We start from the raw sequence: 18641 nt of genomic DNA on the forward strand, positions 1-18641 counted from the left end.
TCCCCACAGACATTGCAAAATGAAATTCAAAGACTTTCAAAAGCCCTATTTTGCATTTTTAAAAGGGCATTTAAAAAGGATACAATTCACTTTTAAATGCTGTTTTTTTTGGGGAACAAAATAATCTGATCCAATATTTATGGCTTAAAACCTATTTTCGACAATTAGTTACACTTTAATACTCTTCTCTTCTTGATTCAGAACAATTTGATCATGGATGAACAAAACTTTCAATGCGAATGGTTGATTTGAATTCCGGTACCGACGGTACACATGACTGAGTCACAGCTCCATACGTACCTTGGTTCTGAAGTCATGGTTCGGTATGTTTTCAGTACAGCGGAGAAGAAGAAATGCAAAACAAAAACATTTGCCACTAAGCTGAATTAGTAGGGAGAGGTTGCTTAAACCCCACAGAGCTGGGTTTGCACTGCACTATAAAAATCTGTTTTCTTTTTTAATCTGTTTAATTTATTCCCAAATTCCGTCCTTTCAGTTTTATTTTTTGGGGATTAGGATTTAATGTAGGCTATTTTTACCGTATTTTTATTTTATTTTTTTACATAATTATTATCTCTAGAGAACTGTGGTGGATAAAAGAATCAGCTTAACGACCAAGTATAAAAGTCACATTATGCTTAAGTGCATCTGTTGCACTACTAGGCAACCCTAGAATGACCCTGCAAGTCGAACGGTCCGAGTTCAGCACAGTAGAAACCCGGGAGGGGTACGGGTTGTAATCCTCACTTTTCAGATGGCTCCAACGTCCCATCTCTTTACGAGAATTACGTCATAGGGTGGTAGTGTTTTGAATTTAACATACATGGTTAAAACTAGACTGTTAATTTGGTTCATGCATGCACTGAACTGAAAGTCGTGTACCGAGCGGTTTGGTATGGATGTGCATACCGTTAAATCCCTAATATCTTCACAAAAGGTTCATATCGGGTGATAATATTGCCTGACCAATATATCCGTCTAGCCCCAATACAGGGATTTGTCCGTAACAACTTTTTTTTTAACCTTCAGAAAGAAAGATCAAAAGGTGAAATACGAGTCGAATATGGTAAACCAGAACGAAGCATATTAATTGATGTTTGAAGGCTGGCGAGGGCAAAGTCCTCCACCGCCCACTCGCAGGCCTGATGTTCGGCACGATGGAGGGAGTTACAAAAAGATAAATAATTTTTATTTATTTTTTAAAGACTGGAAAGTTTTTCTACACTGACCTCTTCAGGTTCTGAGCACTTTCGGGGTGGTACAAGAAACCGAACTGATCAGTGGGGACTCCGCCGGCCATTCTCGCGGCGGTGCTTAGTGGAGAGCTGGGGAAATGGCAACGCAAATCTCTGAAATTAAAAAAGAGCAAAGGAAGCCATAAGTAAAACAGAAGCAGATCACAGGAAGCAAATGGGGGAGAGAGAGAGAGAGAGAGAGAGAGAGAGAGAGAGAGAGAGAGAGAAAGAGAAAGAGAAAGAGGGAGAGAGAGAAAGAGAGTGAGAAAGGGAGAGAAAGTGGGAGAGAGAGAGAGAGAGAAAGAGAGAGAGCATGCTTACTGACTCGATGCAAAAGGGGTCATAACTAAAGCAGGGGTTTAGGACAGCAGTGCAAATGGGAAATGATGGTGGGAAAAAAAGCAGAGCCACTCACATTGACAAAACAAAGCCTGTTAAATACCATTGAGTGTGAAATATATCAAATCACTGCAGCGTTCTTTGTTTAAAAAAGGAAAAAAGACTATCGACCATCTCGGCCCTAAGGCTTGCACTCTGCACCTACAATTCACGGTATGCACCATACATTGTATGATGCTGCTCTCGTCGACAAGAGGTAGAGGGAATGATTCTTGCTCTTATTTTCACTTCCAACTGAGGCAAATTAAGAGTGTACATTTAGGAGACCGAGACCATTAAGTGGCATGACCTAGAGAGCAACGCGGTGTCGTCGGAAAATGTAAACAGTACATAATCTCGACCACAGGGAAAAAGGTAATAATTGATAGCACCTTTCATACAAGAATCGCAGCCCAAGGTTCATCACAGCAGTGATGTACAGTAGATACAAAATAGACAGGCATAAAATGAGCATAGAATTGGTATCAAAACCTCCCAGATTGATAGGATTTCCGACATTCAAATCTACAAAAGACTATTAGCAGGTTTCTGACTAAATAAAAGCAATGCATAAGGTGCAGACATAGAATGAGTATAAAAATGGATAATAATGGAAGATAATAATAAGGTACATAGTGTACATTAACTAAATTAATTTATATTCCATTTGACCTTTTATTTTACCGTAATCATCGGTCCTTTAATGTCGCACCAATACGACCAAATCACATTTCTTGTATGTGAAAACGACTTGGCAATAAAGACCTTTCCGATTCTGATGTTATAGTGTTTATATTTACTTATTACATGGCGTTTTAACATTCGCCAAAATGCTTGATTGTGATTAGTCAATAGCGCTCTGTTGCCCCTAGCAGCGGTCAATTATTTCTCGATAATTCACCGCTGCTAGGGGCAACGCGCAATAATGACCGCTGTTAGGGGAAAGATAGCCTCGCAGCCGGACTCTCGCAGCGTTATACCATGCACAGCCTGCGGAGCACGGCTGTGCAGCGCCTGTCCGAGGCAGGTCTCGACAGTACACCATGCATTTGATCTCGTCTTGTCGATGATGTAAAATGAATTATATTGTTGATAAGTTAGCCCTGTAATAAGCAGGATAATGTATACGTTGACACTGCGAGATTCAAACCTAAATAGACTCAGCTTTACCATATGAACAGCTGCACTGCATCAGGTGTAATCAAGCCCATTGTGATATTTCCTCCAACGCCAGAGGAGCAACAGAACACCCGCTTCTGCATTTGATCTCGTCTTGTCGATGATGTAAAATGAATTACGTATTTTGTTAGTAAGTTAGCCCTGTAATAAGCGGGATAGCTATACTCGTCATTCATTGTTGCAAAATAATTGACCTTCACTGCGTTTAGAACACCTCGGCTGCGCCTCTGTGTTCCAGAACGCAGTGTCACGGTCAATTATTTTGCGACAATGACCTCGTAGCTAATTTATCCCTTACATATATATAACATCACGTACATTATGTACCCTTTCCCGGTGGTTTTGAAGTACTTTATTTACGTATTTTAAGCAAGTTCGGGCGGCTTAGAGGGAAAGGGAAAGTCACTTACGACCACGGTCATTGTCGCTCCGACGTACCAGTAGTGAACACATAACCATCCTTCTCTCTGCCATCTTTAAGGTGACTATTAACTCAATCCCCACTAGGCCTGCCACGATAACACATTTTGCTGGGCGATTAATTGCCCCCGAAAATATCGCGATAAGCGATATTATTGCGACCGGTTAGAGAATTTTTTTTTGGAGAAATTTATTTCCCAAAACTTTTATTTTGAAGCCCACCGCTCCGTCTTTTCCGGTGTTTAAGACTTTTATTTTGAAGCCCACCGACCGGACCGGAAGTATTGTTGTGATTATTATCGGTACTTTTTGGGTACCAGAAAAGTCACGTGAAACACTGAATAGAGACGCGTCTCTAGGATTTCATAATCATTATGTTTGCAGCAGGCACAAGTGCAATAAACAAAGGATACAGTCACTGTGTATTCTGCCTCATTTATTGATTAAACAAAACCGACATCAACACAATTTGCCACCGAGCGGAGAGTTTAGTCTCGCAAAAAGATTGCTGACTTGTTAAGGCTTGTTGTTAGGTTAGGTGCTAATGTTGTGCTAGCGTTTTAGCATGGCTATCGTACATAGCGTGATCAATATAACTCGCTATTGATTGTTTGTATGAGTAACGTTAATGCTAGTAGAATAGACACAACGTGAGGTAATCACCATCCATTTTAAACCGGTTATTACCTAATGCTAACGTTAGCAAATAGACGCGACTGGTAACGTTACAGCTTGTTAGCCTAATGCTCGTTAACGTTAACACTTGTAGAATAGACACAATGAGAGGTAACGTTAGCAGAATAGACACAACGAGGGTCTCGTTAATGTTGTTATTGATATTATACTACTGCTCTGTAGTAAAGCCAGCGGCCCGCCTCCCAACACGGACAGTGACTGACAAGGGGCACTGGGTCCGCCTCATTAAAACAAACGCGCAAATAGCAATTAATCGCGCCCGTCAAAATCATTGCATTCATTTTAATTATCGCGGCAATTAATCGATTTATTGCTTATCGCGGCAGGCCTAATCCCCACCAACAACGTTTATATACGCGTTTGGCCGACAAGCATTGAACACCAACCACGTATTTTTGGAATACTCCCGATCACAGGTAAGGACTATCTGACGTCAATTTTAGCTTGATCGTGCAATGCTTTTATACCGATCGGGCTGATAAGCGTTTTTAGTGTTCAATACGAATGCCGTTACTGGCAATCAAATAATCATAAACGACCCCCCCCCCCCTTTCATGCATTCATGATGGAACATAATACCTATGATATAGATTTGATTTGGGAATAATAGCGTGTACAGGCAATAAACGGCAACGTTTATAGTAGAATTGACGTATAAGCCTATTACTCAGTCTTTCAAGAATTACCCCAGACCACGCTATAACGATACTTATATCACCACGGTATAACACAGGAACGTCTTTTTTCACATATTAAACGATAGATAGGTGATGTCAAATGGGCCATAGTATTGTATCCATAGCTATAATATATAGAATATAGTTATAGCTCTACAAACAAGGTGACGCACTCCTATCTTTTAAAGCGCGGCAGTGCTAGAACGGGGCCCGACTATTTCCCGGCTGTGTCAATGAGTTAAAGGGGTTGTGTTGTGTATTATGCATCTTCAACGTTGGCAACGACTAGGCTATTGAGGGATCAGCCGGGGGTTCAGACCAAACAACATTGCATCTCTACACACATTCCACCCCAGAGCACCCTCAGTGTCTCCCAGTTTAAAAATAAAGTCAGCAAATGTTTGGGGGGGGGGGGGGGGGGGGGGGAATACCACATGACAGAGATATGATGGACCATTTAAGTGCAGAGTAAGAGGGCACATGGGGCAATTGCTTCCATCCTTCTTGCTCTGAATAGCCAAGTGCCCCTTTTTGTGCATGCGCGTGTGAAAGAGTAAGATATTTATAAAATATTTATTTTATTGTCAAGTATAAAATATAGTTCAACAATAAAATAAAAATAGTAAAAGGGGGAAGGAAACATGCTACTATCTATTCAGTAACATTTTATCTAAATAATTAATACAACAAGATAAACCCTTGATCCAGAATAGAAAAATGTGAAGCTTTCCAAAAGCGGATTTAGAAGATTTTCCAAAGGAAGCTGAAATGCACCGTTGCCCTGAAGGTGTAGCAGTGTGGGGAGCCTCTCTGAACACGTCAAAGCACCCACAGTATCCATGGTAGAAAGAAAATGTCACAAAATAAATGCATGATTGTGATTATATCAGACAATCACAATTACCGGTCTATCGAATAATCACAATTTACAATCATAGTTTATTTATATTTTTTTCAATTTCTAGATTCTTTCCTCTTTCATGTTGACTTTCAAATAAAAGCTAAATTATGTCTGCAAATTGTTTAAAATTTCCCGTCACCCACTAAGTCATTACTTGGATTTGGATCAAGCTGTCTGTTAAATGGGCTAAATCAAAAAAATATATATAAATAATAATAATAATAATAATAATAATAATAATAATAATAATAATAATAATAATAATAATAATAATAATAATAATAATAATAATAATAATAATAATAATAATAACGCAGGTGAAGTCATGGAGAGGATAGATCGATGCTGTTTCAGTGTTGAGCACAAACACTTACCAAATAAACATAATTACCAGTAACAATGTTTTACAAACGCTCGTTTTCCTGCTTCCACCACGTTATCGTTGCAATGAGCAACACAAAGCTCGTAAGCAAAGCCACTGATCTGGGAACGCTTTGGATTTAAGCCAAATGAGACAATTAAAAACATTAATCACAATTACTTTGGAGACAATGATTACAAAATCCAACATCATTAGAAAATCTCACAATCACAGCAGCCCTAACTTTTAGTATCACTTAATCTTTCCCTCAATTATCTGATACATGGTCCAGGCACATTCACTCCAATATCCTCCCTCTTTCACACACACGCAAAGAGTACCTTAGGCATTCAGGGGAAGGACAGAGGCAATCGCCTCTTATGCCCCCTACTCTGCACTTAAATTCTCTCTCTCTCTCTCTCTCTCTCTCTCTCTTATAGCCAAACTAAACAAGTGGAGGATGAGCAGGAAGCCAGAGGTGATGGAGAGTACAGAGAGATGGGAGAGGAGGATGAGGGTAGAGATGGGAGAGGAGGAAGGAGGGAGAGGATGGAGAATAGAGAGAGATGTGAGAAGAGGATGGAGGGTAGAGAGGAGGATAGAGGGTAGAGAGATGGGAAGGGAGGATGAGAGTAGAGATGGGAGAGGAGGGTGGAGGGTAGAGATGGGAGGAGGATGGAGAATAGCGAGAGATGAGAAGGATGAAGGGTAGAGATGGGAGTGGAGGATGGAGGGTAGCGAGATGGGAGAGGAGGATGAGGGTAGAGAGAGATGAGAGAGGAGGGTGGAGGGTAGAGGTGTGAGGAGGATGGAAGGTAGAGATAGATGTGAAGAGGAGGGATGGTAGAGAGAGATGTGAGAGGAGGGAGGGTAGAGAGAGATGGGAGAGGATGGAGAATAGAGAGATGTGAGAGGAGGGTAGAGAGAGATGGGAGAGGAGGGTAGAGGTGGATGGAGGGTAGAGATGGGAGTGGGGGTGGAGGGTAGAGGTGGGAGAGGGGGATGAAGGGTAGAGAAGAACACAAGAATACTAGTCTTGTTTTCTTCCCTCAGTTGAGTTAACAGAGCAGAGCACCTCTCTCCCAGAGATACACGATTCATTCCACATTCACCACAGATCAATGGTTTCTCTACTCACCATTAATGATTTATCTACTCAATACTAAGGGTATTCACAGACCATCATTTGTCCACAGGATGGATGGATGGATAGATGTCCATCTGTCTGTCATGCACAAATTACACCCAATTGAGGTTCATTCTACCACTGCTAGAATATAAACCTCATTTGGGTGTAAATGCTAAACATTGCATGGCCTCACAAAGGATGAGCAGCCCAAGATCTTTACATCACAGGTTGCAGGGTTCTCTCACCGATTTCTAGCTTTAGGAGACACTGACAGAGAGTGGTGCACTTTCACAAATATTGAACTGTCCTGGAGCACAGGGAGAACATGTGTGAATTCTTCAAATGGGTGACATTCCCATTTACCTTAAAAAAATGCTTGCATGCTAATCTGCGGTGAAAGGGCACCGAGGGCTTTGTAGGCTACATGTTGCCTCAGAAATTAGCCACCTTGTCCTGCACGTCACCTCAAGCAAGGTAGCCGAGAGATGTCACTATCCATGAGGCTTATCAGAGCTGTGTATGTAGGCAAAGTATCTAAACCTTTTATAGCCTTTTAGTTCGTAGTTCCAAGAAGATAAATAGACCAGTAGCCTAAACTGCTCCCACAAGAGGGAGATAAAAAGAAAAAGCCAGACTGCACAGACATGAAAAGCAAGATATAGCATCAAGAGATACCTAGACTGGACATCAATCAGGGTAGCCTACGAGTACATTTATTGTTAAAATTAAACTGAATACAATGACAGCCAGGGTAGGCATATTCGTTTGACCTATATACACACTTCCAACAGCTCGCCTTTGTAGCCTTATAGGCCTATATAGCCTATCATACTTCACCCCCAAAAAGAGCCATTAATAAAACTCACAAGAAGAACAAACCCAATACAGCAGCAGACTTCACCTTTACCAGATCTGAGGGGGCGCTTCCACACACACAAAAAACACCAGCCCAAAAGTCACAACAAAAACCTTTCATCAGCTGCGACATGCATTCAAAACATAACCTCGGTCCGATACAATAAGAGACTAATAAATAAACGTGGAAAAGAAGAACATAGTTTCAATCTCGCCGACTGCGGTCCTATAGAAATAACTGCTGCCCTCAGAATTTCACTTGCCTTTTTAAAATGGTCACACACACACACACAGTGCAACTCTCCTCGGCACCATTTTGAGCCGCACATCTTTTTTTTTTTTTTTTTTTGCGAATTGCCAGATTTAATATTGAAGTGGGTGAAATCTAGAGCGGTCTCTATACAGGACCACAACCATCATCACTCACAACACAGAGTCTGTCATGTTGTTAGGAATTAGCCTCTAAATGCATCATCCACGGGGATATTGGGTTGTGCTCATGTGAGTTGGTTTAAAAGACACTTTGCATTGATTTGGTCTGGTGTTCTGTACGTGCGCCTTTAATTGTTCCTTTAGCTCGCAGACCATCTGAAACACCCCCTCTCTCTCTCCCTCCCTCTCTCTCTCTCTCTCTCTCTCATACACGATCAGAACAGAGCGCTCCGCATATAGACATTCCTATATAATAATAAAGACATCTGTCTACGGAAAAACAAATACGAACCCAGATATTCTGACTGGTTCACCGGGTTCACTGTTGTCACTGTTGTTGTTCCCCTTGTTGTCCAAAAAATGCTGGCGGTTTTCTTCTTCTTCCAAAGGTTTCGCTGCTTCACTGGTTTCTTCTTCTAAGCAGCAGCGTTAGTGTGACATCAACATTCACACAAAGTGGGGGGATGGGAATATTGAGAGTGAGAAGGCGTAGAGGGGGGGGGCGGGACAGAGAGAGGGGGGGGGGGGCGGGACAGAGGGGGGGGGGGGACAGTGGGGCCTGTGCGAACACAAGGGGAGGACCTTTCTTTTCCCCTACAACAGTCACAGACCAATACAGTGACGTGCAGGGGAGGGGGCGGGGCTTCGACATAATTTTTTGGGAAAACCTACTAATTAGCCTTTTGATTAATCAAATTTTTTTATTTTTTATTTTATTATATTTTTAATATCACCCCCCTCCCCCTATTTGCAAACAGAATTAATCTGGTTGTATAAGATATTTACGTTAGGCCTCACATTGTGACTGGCTGAGACCATTGCAATGCCGACATCGCCTGATAATGCACCCTAGAGCATTCCTCCTCGTTCCCTAAAGCTTCACTCCACTTGATGTGATTCACAGAGATTTAATCTGATGACACGTTTTTTATCACTGCTACATTTGCCCCATTCTACACCAGCAAAACTGCTGTAGTAAGAATACGCACTCCATGTTGTGATTTTTGTATGGCCTACTGCTGTGTGCTGCCATCACACAGCAAATATTATATAATATAGTAATAACATGGTAATCATCACCGTCATCTTCATCATGACCCCTCATATGCAGATACAAAACAAACAGCAGAAGCATTACAAACAACACCAACATTCTATGTTGTTGTATAGTCTAGTGCTATTTTATCATAGACTCTGCTGCCATTTTGCACTTACTTGCACTTACTTACAATGTGATCATTACACTGTGATTATTGTATTGTAAATGTGTGTTATTTTATCACTGTTTATGCTGCTGTTTTATGCTTCTATTGCTTTCTCTTTTTTGTCCTATTTTGATGATGATCCTGCTTCAGGGCCAAGGAACCAAGAACAAAAGGAATCTCACTCCTTTGTGCCATGCTGTGCTGCACGCATGGATGATGTGGTGATAAAGTCTGAATCTGAATCGAAATCGGAATCTGAATCTGAATCTGAATCCATGAGTAGGTTTGCACGAACAAGTGATCTGAACCCGGAAGGGGGGAGTGATCGCATCTAATTTGATAGTTTCCTAAAATGTATTCTATTTGTATAAGAGCTAAAAACAAACATCTCCGGAACTTGCTATCATTAGCTTGATGAATTGTAGTCCAGGATTGTAAAAGATATGACGGCAAAGAAAAGGTTTGTATGGTTGTGCATGCTCTTGCCTTGTAGCAAGAGACGAGCAATTTAATTTCTAACATGATTTGCAGTTATGCGTATGATCATAATCTGTAATGAAGCAGAGTGTGCCATGTAAGACAGCATTCCTCTGAGACATTGCTGCTGGCATGCCAAGAGGTCTTGCTTTGCTTTTGCAGACAAATGTTTGCTATCATAGTCCTGTTTGTTGCACACTGCTGCTTTTGTCTCATTGCCACATAGTATTCAGCTTGTGCTTAGAATAGCATCATCTAGAGGAAGAGTAGGCTAGCCCTATAAGTAAGACCAGCCCCCCCCCCCCCCCCCCCACAAAGCCACCACATCTCTCCCGCACTACCCCCCAAAGAACTGACTGCAAACTAGATTTCCTCCATGGTTTCCATTCCAAATGTATTTTTTGCCTTCCACAAAAATGTCAATGCTCTTAAAGGGGAAGTTACCCCCCCCCCCCCCCCCAAATTATAATAATATATACTGTATATATATTTCCCCCCTTACCCGAAGTGCTTTGAGATAGTTTTGATGTGATTTTCCATGTTTTGGAGAGATCTGCCGTAGAGATGTCTGCCGTCACTCCAATACAATAGACCTGAATGTCTCTCAAATATTTGAAAAGATTATTTAATTTACATTTACATTTAGTCATTTAGCTGAAGCTTTTATCCAAAGCGACTTACAAATTGTGAACAACAAGTCAGCAGGAGGGGTACATCTCTGGCAGCTAAGGGTCAGTGGCATTGTTAGTAAACACTCTGAGTATTAAGTAGTATTATAGACATATTAGCATGATAAATAGTAGTTAGTATTGTAGCATAGTAGTAAGGTACATAATAGTAAAAAGACAGTAAATTATGATCCGGTTACTCAAGATAATCCACAGTCCTTGCTGTAAGAACTATTTTCTACTGAACTACACCCTCTATGATAATGCCCTCTATGATAATGAATGGAGGTGAACTACTTCGGTAGAAGATAATTCCTACATGAAATTGCTCACGGCAAAGTCTGTGGATTATCTTGAGTAACAGGGCAGGGGGCCTTTCTGTGTGGAGTTAGCATGTTTTCCCCGTGTTTGTGTGGATTTCCTCCAGGTACTCTGGTTTCCTCCCACACCATAAAAAGACATGCATGCTACAGTAGGTACAGTATATCCTGCCAATGCCCTTGACCAAGGTACTGGCAATGCAGCTGGAGTTGGTCCCCAGTGTGGCTGTCCACTAACTGCTCCTAAATAGTTAGGATGGGTCAAATGCAGAGGACGAATCTCCCCCAAGGCGATTAAGAAAAGTAAACCTTACATTATTATCTTGAGTAACCAGGTTGAGCATGACTTCTGCAAAAGGACATTGCTTTTTGTTAAGTGTCACAAACCTGGTGCCATTCAGCATTCAGGTCTATTGTATTGGAGTGACAGCAGACATTTCTACGGCAGTTATCTCCTAAACTAGGCGAATCACACAGAAACTATCTGGATGGATAGACAGTACATACAAAATGTACTATATGAAGAGTGATAAGTAGCCTATTAGTCTGTTGTGCTATGTCTGTGCACCTGATGTGTCATTGTACCATGTGTTGTCTGTCATACTGCTGAACTTAAATATGTCTGTTCATTCCTGTACATTTGTTGTATTTGGTGAATAAGGGGTTTCTGATTTATTTGGCTATTGGCTGATTAGTAAAGGAACTCTAGGTGTCCTTAGTTGGTATATTTACAAGTCTAAATATATAACATTTATTAAAGACAATTATAATGGAACCATCATATAAAGACAATAATTTGGGGTTACCCACCTTAAGTAAAGCGAATGACATTGTAATGACATTGTTTGACAATTTAGATATTGCATGCATATCTAAATTGATATAATCATTTATCAGTACATTTCATCAGCCATTCCAGAAAAATCAAACCAACTGACCATGACTGCATGACCTCACCTTGAGATTGACTTAACCAGAAGATACTCTACAGGAATGTTGTGGTCGCCCCCTTGGTGTCTTGAAACATAGCGCCCGCTTAAATGTATGTAAATAAATAAATGAACACAGACACGTTGGCAAAACATTTTCTTTTATTTATGAACGAAAGAACAAAATGCTCTCATAAAAACGTTACTGGTTCTCATGACTGACCTGAGGGAACGGTTAATCCACATGCTGTTAATTCCACACCGGGATTAAGTTGTGTAAACATGTTGTATATGAAAGACATCACTCATTACAATGTTTACAATTAATATTTAGCAAATGCACCAGATGAAAGAAAGGAAAAAAATATCACCCCACAGAAGGGAGGGAGGATGAGGAGGAGGGGAAGACATGTGACAAACAGGAAGTCAAATCATCCCAGCAGGAGAGAGGAAGAGGAGTTGGGAGAAGTGGGTGTGGCCAATCCAGGTTTCTAATCCAGAATTATCCGGTGAGTCAGAATCTCTCTCACTGCTTCCAGACACAGATTAAACTACTTCACTGTATACGCTTCAGCTTCAGGTAGTCCCAGAGAACTGGGGCAGACAGTTTCGGTTTGTCAACACAAAGAATTTAACAGCTGTCTCTGTGCTTCTGGTCTGTTTTACCTGGGTGACGAGGACATAACACTGACCACTGATCAGAACCATGGCTCTGCTCAAATCAGGCTGGCTGTGGAGACAGAGTGAGTAGCTTTGTTTATTCTGTGGGACCATTTAAAATAATTACAGTAGCATCAGCTAACCTCAAAAACCTAAAATGTTCAGGTGAGGGTGACAGAGGGCAAAGAGTGTTATCTTGTGCGTTTAATTTTAGGAGGCGTGGGCCTTGATGGATAAACAAAGCTTTAGCTTGACAGTGGAATATAGGGAACCCATCTGCTTGGGCTAATTATATGAAATAGCAATTAAATAGGGTATTATAGCTCATAAATCTCATCGCTCTTTTAAGAATAGTATTTTTGGAAATCTATTTCTCCAGAGTAGGAACAAGGTGCACTGACACTGTATCTGTTGATAGTTTTAATTGGATGGGAAATCATCATATTCTGTTTCCATCTAGGACATTCAACTATTTCTATGAGATGGAATGACTGTTATGAAACTCAAATCTTTGTACCATTGACCCATAATTCAATTAACGGTTTCTGTTTATATCTGTGATTAGCTCACTGGGGTCACAGCCAATGGAACGCCATCACAAGACAAATAATAATAATAATAATAATAATTTAGGACCTGCTCCGAGGTCATCATTTGGCACACATGCGAACCATGCATACAATGCGTATCTGCGATTAACCCATCCCGTCGTCCTTCCCCCCCAAGGGCAGCCGGGAGCAGACAGGCGCCACGTGAGCCGCGCCAGGGGACCAATCCAAGTGCTCCTGTCCGTCTTCGTCAAGGACGCTACAGCGTTAGCGATCTTGTTGTTGTGCATGTTTTTCCATTGGGTTTATCTTATCGGGGGGGGAAACCCTTGCGAGCACGGGGAGAACATGCAAACTCCACACAGAAAGGCCTGGGAGATACCCCACCTGGGTAACTGGCATCATGGAAACCTGGTCCCCAAGCGGGATTCGAACCCTGGACCTTCTTGCTGTGAGGCGACAGTGTTAACCACTACACCACCGTGCCGCTCAAATATCAATGAAAAACCAAGAAAATCTAGGCAAATTATCTGAAAAAGGCTCTAGTCTAGGTTATTGAGAAGAATGATGACAAATATTGAATAAATACATGCATATATGATACAATGTACTTTATTGTCCTCATATGGACATTTGTTTTGGAATCCAATGCTGCCAGTGCCCACATCCACATGACATGACATATTGTCTTATCACATAGCTGCCTCGATATAGTAGTAATACAAACCATCAAGCAACATATAAACAAAGAAATGTAATACTGTAGCACATCACAACTACACATTACACATATATTACACACACATTACACATATATTACACACATTACACATTTTACACATATATTACACACATTACACATATATTACACACATTACACATTTTACACATATATTACACACATTACACATATATTACACACATTACACATTTTACACACACATTACACATATTACACAATACTAGGGCTGACCCCTATTAGTCGGATAGTCGACTAATCGATCGAAAGGAGCCGTAGTAGACTGCCAACCAGTCGAATGCAAAAAAGAAAAAATATTATAATTTATTTTATTATCTTTTTATTTATTTATTATTATTTTGTATCCTTCTTTCCAATAGCAAAGAGGCCTAGAAGCGTGGCTAACGCTAATGGCACGCATACCAGAGGCTAACTGCCTAAGAAAACAGGCACAGAGGCACTGAAAGAGGATTTCACCCATCTAATGAACACACTACATTTACATTTACATTTAGTCATTTGGCTGACGCTTTTATCCAAAGCGACTTACAAGTTCTGTACGACAGGTCATCAGGAAGGGATGACCTATCAGCTGAGTAACAATGTTCATCAAAGTGTTGCGTGTTACAGTGTAGGTTAGTTTATTAGGAGTGCATGACAGTAAGGTTAGTTAGTCTTTAGGCGAAAGATTGGACGGGATTCGGCTGTCCTAACTGGGGTGGGTAGTTCATTCCACCATTGTGGGGCAAGGACTGAGAATAGGCGGCTTCTCTTTGATGACCCTCCCGGAGCTTGGATAGGAATAGGTTTGAGGCGACCAGAAGATGCAGAGCGTAGGGGTCTTGAGGGTGTGTAGTTAGAGACCATTGACCGGAGGTAGGCGGGAGCGGTTCCCTTTGCCGCACGGTATGCTAGGTCGAGGGCCTTAAAGCGGATACGTGCAGCAATGGGGAGCCAGTGCAGGTCCCTAAGAAGTGGGGTGACATGGGCCGACTTCGGTAGGTTTGAGATCAGGCGGGCCGCTGCGTTTTGAATGAGTTGAAGAGGCTTGGTGGCAGTGGCCGGGAGGCCAGCTAGCAGTGTGTTGCAGTAGTCGAGGCGGGAGATGACTGTTGATTGGACGAGGAGTTGGGTGGCTTCTTTTGTCAGGAAGGGGCGGATCCTTCTGACGTTGCTCAGGAGGAATCTGCAGGTTCTGGTTGTCGCTGCGATGTGAGCAGAGAAGTTCAACTGGTCGTCGAGGACAACACCAAGGTTCTTGGCGGTCGGGGACACGGTCACAGCTGCATTCTCGACTGTGATGGAGAGGTCGGTCAGGGGGGAGGATTTGGCCGGCAGGTGGAGCAATTCTGTTTTGCTTAGGTTCAGTTTGAGGTGGTTGGTCGTCATCCAGGCGGAGATGTCGGACAGACAGGCAGAGATCCGCTCAGAGACGTGGATATCTGAGGGAGGGAAGGAGAGGAAGAGTTGAGTATCATCGGCATAACAATGATATGAGAAGCCATGAGACGTGATAATGTTACCCAGTGATTTAGTGTAGAGGGAGAAGAGAAGGGGTCCTAGGACAGAGCCCTGGGGGACACCCGTCCGCAGGGGGCGGGTGGCCGACAGAGTCCCTCTCCATGACACTTGGTAGGAGCGGTCATTGAGGTATGATGTCAGCCATGTCAGCGCAGATCCAGCCACTCCCATTCCTGCGAGGGCCGCCAGGAGGATCTGATGGTTGACTGTGTCGAAGGCTGCAGATAGATCTAGGAGAATCAGGACAGAGGAGAGGCCTTTCGCTTTTGCTAAGTGAAGTGCCTCTGTGACCGCAATGAGGGCCGTTTCTGTGGAGTGGCCAGTCCGGAAGCCAGACTGATTAGGGTCTAGGAGGTCATTCTGTAAGAGATAAGCAGTAAGTTGGTTGGATACAGCACGTTCAAGTGTTTTAGAAAGGAAGGAGAGAAGAGAGACAGGACGATAGTTGCCTATGACGGTGGGGTTCAGGGTTTTTTTTTTATGAGGGGCGTGACTCTGGCTTGTTTTAGGAAGGTGGGGACCACCCCCGAGTTGAGTGAGGAGTTGATGGTTGCAGTTAGGAATGGGAGGATGTCCGGTGCTATGGTCTGGAGGATTGGGGAGGGTAGCTGGTCCAGCTGGCATGTAGTCGGATGGTTCGACGTTACCAGTGTCAGGGTCTCGGCTTCTGTAATGGGAGAGAAAGATGACAGAGTGAAGGATGAGGTTCTCGATTCAGCGTTTGGAATGGGTGGGGGTTGGGAGAAGGAGCTGCGGATGTTCTCCACTTTTTCCTCAAAGAAGATTGCAAAGTCTTCGGCAGAAAAAGATGAGGGAGGAGGGGGTGGGGGGGGGGGGGTGAGGAGGGAGGAGGGAGGACATGGTAGCATGCAGTTTGCGAAGATTCTTGGCAGAGGCCTCGATGGTGAAAGAAAGAAGCTTTGGCATTAGTAATGGTTTTGGAGAATGTTAACAAGAGGTTGTTCTTCTTCTTCTTTCGTGTAACGTCAGAGGTCCAACTCCGTATCTTGTAGCCATGCCCTTAACTCTGGTCCCACATCAAAGAGGCTGGCTTCCGAGGGTGGTTTGTATAGGGGGCAGATGGTCAGGATGTGGTCAACAGTCTGCTCAGGGTCTCCACACTCACATGCAGCGCTGTCTGCCAGGCCCCACTTCTTTAATGATGCTTTAAAGCGACCAACCCCAGATCTTAAACGGTTCAGCAGAACCCATTGCCGGCGTGGAAGATCGTCTCCTGTGGCGCCATCTCCTGGATCCCAGATGTGGTGGTGGATACGGGTTGGCCCAGCACTCTCCCACTCTCTCTTCCAGGCTGCCGCCAGCCATCCATTTCTGGATAGGTCCTCAGTGGTGGAACGGAGCATCTCTTGTGCCACCTTGTTGTAGGGGTGGTGAGACTTGAGTCTGCTCATAGGTGCTGTTGTTGTTGTGGTGTTGTGTAGGATGTGCCAGTCATGCTTCACTGCCTTCCTTGCTAGGGCGAGAGTGGCAGCCTCTCGTCGTAGGCCAGCTGGTGCGATTCCTGCAAGGACTGGCAGCAGGAAGACGGGTGTAGCCTTCAGGCATCCAGTGATGATCCGGAGGGCGTTGTTAGTAGCCGCATCAACTTTTTTAACGTGTGGGCTTCTGCTCCAGACTGGGGCACAGTACTCTGCTGCCGAGAAGACCAGGGCTTGGGTGGATATCCGAAGGGTCTTGGCAGTGGCTCCCCAGGTTGTACCTGCGAGGCGTCGGATCAGCGCAACCCTTGATGTTGTCTTTGCCCTGACATCTTCGAGGTGTTGTTTGATGGACAGTGTCCGATCCAGACGCACACCAAGGTATTTAGGGGCTTGCTGGGACTCCAGACGCTTGTGGTCAGGACCACCCCCGAGTTGAGTGAGGAGTTGATGGTTGCAGTTAGGAATGGGAGGATGTCCGGTGCTATGGTCTGGAGGATTGGGGAGGGTAGCTGGTCCAGCTGGCATGTAGTTGGATGGTTCGACGTTACCAGTGTCAGGGTCTCGGCTTCTGTAATGGGAGAGAAAGATGACAGAGTGAAGGATGAGGTTCTCGATTCAGCGTTTGGAATGGGTGGGGGTTGGGAGAAGGAGCTGCGGATGTTCTCCACTTTTTCCTCAAAGAAGATCGCAAAGTCTTCGGCAGAAAAAGATGAGGGAGGAGGGGGTGGGGGGGGGGGGGGGGGTGAGGAGGGAGGAGGGAGGACATGGTAGCATGCAGTTTGCGAAGATTCTTGGCAGAGGCCTCGATCCTATGGTGAAAGAAAGAAGCTTTGGCATTAATAATGGTTTTGGAGAATGTTAACAAGAGGTTGTGATATGTGTCGATGTCAGCAGTGAGGCGTGACTTTCTATACTTCCTCTCAGTTGCTCTCAGGACCTGTCTTTGTTCTCTCACTGCATCCATCAGCCATGGACTGGGTGGGGAACGGCGGGCAGGTTTCTCAACGAGGGGACAGAGCTTGTCGAAGGAGGTTGCAAGGGCTGAGAGGAGGGTGGAGGTTGCCATCTCTGTGGGGAGAGCAGAGAAGGTGTCACTCAGAGGTAGAGCGGATAGTATGTCAGAGGAGAGGGTGAGTTACCGTGGTGTTAATGATGCTGGAGTTACGGGAAAATATGAGATCCAAGGAGTTGCCTGCTTTGTGGGTGGGAGGCATGGCAGTGGGAGTCAGGTCAAATTGTTGTAGGAGGGAGACCACTGGGACCGACTGAGATGAGTCAGGCAGGTTGAAGTTGCCCAATAGAAGGAGAGGGGTACCATCTTCTGGTAAGGAGCTTAGAAGCATGTCCAGCTCATCTGTGAAGTGATCGAGGGGACCTGGAGGGCGATAGAGTGTAACAATGGTGAGATTGAAAGGATTAGAGACAGATACTGCATGATATTCGAGAGAGGAGAGTGACAGTTCTTGGAGTGGTGTTAAGTTTGTAGCCCATGAAGGAGATGTCATGAGGCCAGTGCCTCCACCCCATCTGGAAGGTCGAGATGTGTGAGTGAAGTTATAGTTTGTAGATAATGTTGCAGGTGTTGATGAGTTATTGGGGGTTATCCAGGTCTCAGTTAGAGCCAGGAGCTGCAGATTTTGACTATGGGCTATGAAGTCAGCTTTCTTGACTGCTGATTGACAATTCCATAAGCCTCCCCGTACTGTGACAGGTGTATTAGTGGCTGTAGGAGGGTAGGAGAGATTAGCCGGGTTGCTAGCAAACTTCCGTCGATGGGTTGAATCTGTTCTGGAGGAGCAGATTGTGGATATAGGTATGAGGCACATTGTGGTGTCAAGAGTGGCAGGGAGAAAGTTGTAGGGAGGAAGC

The 18641-nt window shown here is 43.7% G+C and overlaps 2 protein-coding genes across 4 annotated transcripts in view; one reads left to right on the forward strand and one right to left on the reverse strand.

Annotated features, from left to right (window-relative positions):
* The window catches only part of LOC311232876 (protein FAM168A-like), a 73575-nt gene extending 64872 nt beyond the window's left edge, over positions 1 to 8703 (reverse strand). For 2 of the 3 annotated variants that reach the window (XM_084319709.1, XM_084319707.1), the window contains exons 1-2: positions 8556 to 8703; positions 1230 to 1349 (exon numbers count right to left, since the gene is read on the reverse strand). In XM_084319709.1, coding sequence (XP_084175835.1) covers positions 1230 to 1300 — 71 coding nt within the window. In that variant the 5' untranslated portion in view covers positions 1301 to 1349; positions 8556 to 8703. The remainder of the gene's footprint in view (positions 1 to 1229; positions 1350 to 8555) is intronic. The other variant, XM_084319708.1, reaches the window with a different exon arrangement.
* A 3865-nt stretch (positions 8704 to 12568) lies between these two features.
* plekhb1 (pleckstrin homology domain containing B1) overlaps positions 12569 to 18641 on the forward strand; it is a gene marked incomplete at both ends in the record, with an annotated part of 36300 nt that continues 30227 nt past the window's right edge. The window contains one exon of the mRNA XM_084320972.1: positions 12569 to 12605. Coding sequence (XP_084177098.1) covers positions 12569 to 12605 — 37 coding nt within the window. The remainder of the gene's footprint in view (positions 12606 to 18641) is intronic.

This window comes from Notolepis coatsorum (assembly GCF_963971535.1).
Source record: "Notolepis coatsorum genome assembly, chromosome: 8".
NCBI classification, from domain to species: Eukaryota; Metazoa; Chordata; class Actinopteri; order Aulopiformes; family Paralepididae; genus Notolepis; species Notolepis coatsorum.